The 5,887-nt window shown below is 43.1% G+C and overlaps 1 protein-coding gene across 1 annotated transcript; it reads left to right on the forward strand.

The window, feature by feature from the left end:
* Positions 1 to 14: 14 nt before the first annotated feature.
* AHSA1 (AHA1, activator of heat shock 90kDa protein ATPase homolog 1 (yeast)) lies at positions 15 to 5,373 on the forward strand (the record flags this gene model as incomplete). Its single annotated transcript, XM_009887052.1, has 8 exons — positions 15 to 231; positions 415 to 497; positions 692 to 809; positions 2,464 to 2,552; positions 2,882 to 3,016; positions 3,820 to 3,921; positions 4,463 to 4,514; positions 4,965 to 5,373. Coding segments are annotated over 8 exons (969 nt in total), but the record flags the coding sequence as incomplete, so codon positions are not given.
* Positions 5,374 to 5,887: the final 514 nt, after the last annotated feature.

Consider the following 5,887-nt stretch of genomic DNA (forward strand, 5'->3'; position numbering starts at 1 on the left):
GGCTTGTCCCATATTCTCAGACGGCTCGGCTTTCTCGCAGGACGGAACGGGATGCCTCCAACTGGTCCACGGAGCGGCTGAAAACTCTCCTCCTGCCTGTCAGGGTGGAGGGCGAGGAAGGGGCTTGTGAGGTGACGGAAGTGAGCAAACTGGATGGAGAGGCCTCCATTAACAACCGCAAAGGGAAACTTATCTTCTTCTATGAGTGGGCAATCAAGCTGGCGTGGACTGGTGAGTGATGTTCTTCCCTACTGTTTCAAGGCCAAATTTAAGTACAAGAGTAAGGATATTATTATTTGCCTTCTTTGGGAAGTAATAATAAAGGGAAGTATTGTATTGTGATACAATCGAAGTTTGCTTTTACAACAACCAGAGTAAGAAAAGTTGATCAGAACGACATAATTGTAATTGCAGGCACCTCAAAGACAGGAGTGAAATACAAAGGTTATGTGGAGATTCCTAATCTCTCAGATGAAAATGACATTGATGAAGTTGAGGTAAGCATAGCTAAAGGCTAATACTGCTGGTTGCATGGCTGCAATAACAGGAATCCCCACAGCATTAATATTTCTTTCCCTGTTGCTTTTTTTAGAATGCTTGTGTAGAGCCTTTTCAGTGTTAAAGACTGCTTAAGTTAATAGAATCATAGAGTGGTTTGGGTTGGTACTGAGGATTTGTCCTTCTTGTTTAGATCCATGTCAGCCTTGCTAAAGATGAGCCTGACACTAACTTGAAGACCCTGATGAAGCAAGAAGGTGCAAAAAAAATTAGAGATGCAATGAAAACTTACATCAGCACTCTCAAAACAGGTATGGACCTGAGAGGGAGAAGTGTTACGGGAACGCATATGGGCTAATGCTAAAAAAGAGATGCAGGTAACGAGAGGAGTGAATATTAGTTCTTCACCCCATCTGAACAAGAAGCTGTCAGAGCAACAACAGTAACTTTTCTGTCTCTTGAAAATGGTTAGCATTTGGCCAGAAGCACTTCTGTCTCTAGGTGTTGTAGCACAGCCCAGAAAGATTGTGTTTAAGTGATAACCCACTAATAAACAGCATTTTTGAATTAATGTTTTAAAACTGAGAATGTCCTTCACATGCTGAAGCTTAGCTATAGAGAAAATAAAGCCAGGGAAATGTGTTTGCTACCCTAGTGACACAGAGTATCAGTCACTGCATGTGGCACAATCTGGCCCTTAGTTTGCTTACTCCCTCGGAAGGTGATATCTTCTCTCTAGTTTGTTGTTTTTTCTCTTTTGCCACACTAATAACGGCATCTCTTGGTATTTGGATTTGAGAATAACTGACAACTGGGAATAGCTCTGCAGGTTTTGTTGGTGTCACTGAATGAGCTGTGTCAGCATCTGGATCAAAATTACTTTTTTTAGAAGATAAATCTGATTCCAGCAATTGGAGTTAAATCTGTGTGCTTTGGTTGAGTTCGGCTTTGCTCTCTAGTGCAGGCTGGGAATGCTACAGTTGCTTTTTATGTCCGTTTACCTGTCTTACACTACATGTGCTATATATTTCAAGTTTTGCTGAGTACAAATCACCACTGGTTACTGTTTTTCCAGGATCAGATTTCTGTACCCTTGTGTTTGTTCAGGCTTTAGTATTCAGGGTGGGAGATGCAGTCACCCAGTAGAAGATGAGAATACTTTTGCAGGAAGAACTGTATGATCTTGTGGGCTGGCATAAATAAGAATAGGTGGGAACGAAGTATTGCGGGATACAGGATTATACACATATAATAAAATTCTGCTATATAATGGAATTTTGCCAGTTTGAACAGATGAAGAGGAAGGAGAAAGAGCAAACTGTTTTATAATTGGTAAAGGCAGAAGCGATAGAGCTGGAGGAAAAGCAAACATGATGCTGAAAGAGATAGAAGCTTCTGGTGGAGTTATTAAAGTGCTGGTGCTGCCAGACAGGGCACTGGTGAGCCCTCCCATGGGTGTCTGCGCGTAGTCCTGGTGTCAAAAAAAAATCGAAGATGGAGTTAGAAGTAACTTTATTCTGTACTACAATGATATGAGAAATGGAGAGCCAGTTTGGTTTGGTTTGTCTAGACCAGCAAGATAAAAGTATCTGAGATGTGATTGCTGTTTATATTAGAGAGTGAGAGAGAAAGCAAGTTACGTAAGTGTAAGGCTAACATTAATATGAGAACAACATGTGAAAGATAGCGATCAGTATGTCTAGGCTAGGAAGAGGAGGCAAGTTCCTAACTGTTAGTGTAGGCAGGTTCTGATATGGCCATCAGTGGAGAGCAGTGAAGGCAAGAAGAATTAATTGCTTGTAAAAAGAGGTCCATTTACTTTTTTAAAAACCCGTTTCAAGTTGTGGGTGCTAGCAAGAGCAAGGGAAAAACCAGGAAGCTCTGTTTAATTGTGTATTTCAAAGAATAGTTAAAATGTTTACTTGATCTTTTATTAGTTTCATGGGTGTGTTCCTGTCTTTCCAGAATTCACCCAGGGCATGATTTTGCCCACAGTGAATGGTGAACATATGGAAACAACACCTCAGGTGGCTCCTAAAGCAGAAGACCGCAAGGTAAATAAAACCATGCAAACATGCTTTTGCATCTGTGAACATGGTACTAGATTCTGCGGCTTACAGGCGCAAACTATGCTGTTTACAGGATATATATGTATTTTCAGGAATTGGCAATCTGTGGTGTAGGCCTGACTCTTTTGATTTGCAGCACTGTGGAATTCAAGCAGAGCCATAAACCTCCTTTTTAGAGTCAAATATGGTTGTACCTAATTACATCTTTACCAAAGGCCCTTTTTTTCCCCTTGGATATGTGAACCACTTGTTGAGTTTTTTTTGTGGGGGGAAAAAAAAAACCCGTGTGTTTGTTTTGCTTGTTGTTTTGTTAGTCGGCTGCTAGCACCAGTAGCACCACATCGCAGTCCAAATCCATAGGAGTCAAAATCCCGACTTGTAAGATCAGCTTGAAGGACACCTTCTTAACGTCTCCCGAGGAGCTCTACCGGGTATTCGTTACTCAGGAGGTAATGCCAGGCTTGTTCTGAGAATTGTTCTTTATACATAGTAGGTTGTTCCTAAGAAGCTTTTTGAGGCATTCTGTAGGACACTCACATTCCATGAGAACGGAATAAGAAAGTTGGTCTGCAGAACAGTTGCTTAAAGCTCATGTGTGCATCTTTTCACACAGTTGACAAGAGAGGATTAATGCCAGCCAGAAGCCAGTTCCAGACTACTGTCAGCACCTATCTGTAGGTGTATGCCTTACTGCATGTGTTCCGATCTCTTGGGACGTAGTTGTATGTGCTTTTTGGTTTTTGTTTTGGTTTTTTTTTGCTTTTAAGGTTAGGTGGTGTCAAAGCATACTTCGGGAATAGCTTCCCCTCTCCTGCACGCTATTGTACAATTTAAGAAGAGAGAGCAGCATTGTGTCATTAAACATGGTCTTAGTCTTTTGTTCCTCCTTTAAAAAAAAACCCAAACAAACAAACAAAAAAAAACAAAGGAAAGAAAAAAGCAAAAAGCATGACCTTTTCTTAGAACTAGGTTTCATTAAGGAATCAAGAGAGTAAATCAAAGTGTGGCTTACAGAACACTGCATAGACTATGGAAGCTAGGGATTCTTTTCCCTTGGCAGGCAGAATGCTGCTGTAGTGGCTATAACCTTGCTCTTCTGGCCAGGGCAGGGTTTTTGTCTTTTTTTTGATGAAAACCTTACACTATTGACTTACCTCCTCTTCCACAACTTTTGTAGCTGTGTGGGAGGCATTAGGCAACAAGGTTTTGAGCAGATAATGTCAAGTAATACAATCTCCTTGATTCTTTTTAGATGGTCCAAGCTTTCACCCACGCACAAGCCGCCTTGGAGGCAGATAAAGGAGGCAAGTTTCAGTTGCTGGATGGCAGTGTCACAGGAGAGTTTGTTGATCTAGTAAGTACTAACTAGTACAGGTGTGTCTGGCTCGGGGGCAGCTTTTTTATTTTTGAGGTATGAATTCTGCAACAGTGCTTCAGTTAGCTACTTGTGGAGTTCTACCTGGTGCCCAATAGTTATCTATAATTGCTGTGGCTATTGAAGTGTTCCTTATGGTATGGATTAATGTATGGGACTTCAGTCTGGGGAGAAAATGTAGCTTCTAGTCATGTATCTGCCCAGTCTTTGTGTGCGATTTTACTAATTCATTAGGTGTTGGAGGGGTGTAATTGATAGTAACTGATCCTGTTCCTCTTTAGCCCTCCTGCTACTAAAGTCTTCTGGACAGGGACCACTGTCTCAGTGTTTGGGGCTATACTATGGCCTACCCTCCTAGAAGAGGAGTGGAAAGAAAAGGACACTTATAATCTCTTTTCTTCTGTGCGTGTGTTTCTCAAGAGGTCTCTAAGCCTTCAGATCAGCACAATTCTAGTTGTTTTGTATTAGTCTGCAGGATTTGCAAAAAAATTACTACTCAGTCTTTCTGTCTTTTTTCAAGGTCCCTGAGAAACAACTTGTTATGAAATGGAGATTTAAATCTTGGCCAGCTGGTAAGTACTCCAAAAATGGACTGTCGAATTACAGCCCTTGCAGGTGTTTGAAGAATTCTGGCCTCATTTGCCACGCTGCACTCTGGCTCGTTACTGGCGAGCATACGGTGTTCTGGGAGCTGCCCCAGCCTTATCCCAGCTTCATATGATGATCAGGTCAGAATCATCAGTCAATGCTTAGAGCAGTGACTGGGGATTAGGAATGATGAAGTAGCATCTTACTCAGCTGTGGCTGCAACTGCTTCGATCTTCATGAAGAGGGAGCCCTCTCCTCCCTCTGTTTCTGAGGAAGGGCCGCAGCTATCATAAATAGATCCTCTGGGAAGGATCCTGAGGAATCTTTTCAGTGGTGCTGTGTGAGAGGAGGAACAGGGCAGCATATACAGCTGCTCCTTGGGGCAGCATATACTATACTACACACTGCTGATGGATTTGCTTTGGTTCCTCTAGGGCACTTTGCAACAATTACCTTGAACTTCACTGACAAAGGTGGTGAGACGGAGGTGTGCTTGGAAGGCAAGGGCGTTCCTGCCAGTGAGGAGGAAAGAACAAAGCAAGGCTGGCAGCGCTACTACTTCGAGGGCATTAAACAGACATTTGGCTACGGCGCCCGCTTGTTTTAATACCGGTTGCTGGGGAGGCTCTGGCTGAAGACTCTGCCACGTGGACTGATATATTTCTCACCTGTCCCTTTCTAATCTTGGCCCTGCTGCCGAGTAAAGTGGGATGACAGGTGACAAGGAAGGCCATTGAGCAGCACCACTTTCAGTCCCTCACTGCTTTGTGCATGTCTCGTGCTGCAGGGGATTCTCTTACATGTACATACTTCTATTGCTAAATAAACCTAACTTAAAAAAACCACCGTGGAACTTGTGTCCTCAGATCAGCTTGAGTTCAAAGGGTCGGCCGATAGGCTGAGGGAGGGATCTGTGGAAAAACGCCGATCAATGGGGAGTGCTGATCCCAATGTGATTTACTCCTCACTTCTGAGCGAGTAGAGAGCACGAGCTTGATGCAGTTTTTAGTGGGAGCAGCTGCTCATTTTCTGTCTGCTTTTGATCTGCCGCTAGTAAATGTTTGAAACCCTTCCCATGTCTGAAGAGATCTAAGATGCTGTTCAAGCTATTCCTCTCCTCCCTTGCACAGCCCCTTCTTTGACACAATCCTTTCTTACACTTACACTAGCCTGCTCTACAGGAACGCTGGTGTCCAAAACAATCAGCAAACCACTGCTAGGCAAACTCCCACCCACAAAACAGTTCTAGCAGGTTGTGGGGCCCAGGGTCAGCTACCTCCAAGAGCTTCAGGCCAAAGCAAACTAGACTCTGAATGGGGGTGGGATTTATTCCTGTAAAATAAACAAGGTGCAGTGC

The sequence above is a fragment of the Charadrius vociferus genome, unplaced genomic scaffold (assembly GCF_000708025.1).
Source record: "Charadrius vociferus isolate BGI_N301 unplaced genomic scaffold, ASM70802v2 scaffold14, whole genome shotgun sequence".
Classification (NCBI taxonomy): domain Eukaryota; kingdom Metazoa; phylum Chordata; class Aves; order Charadriiformes; family Charadriidae; genus Charadrius; species Charadrius vociferus.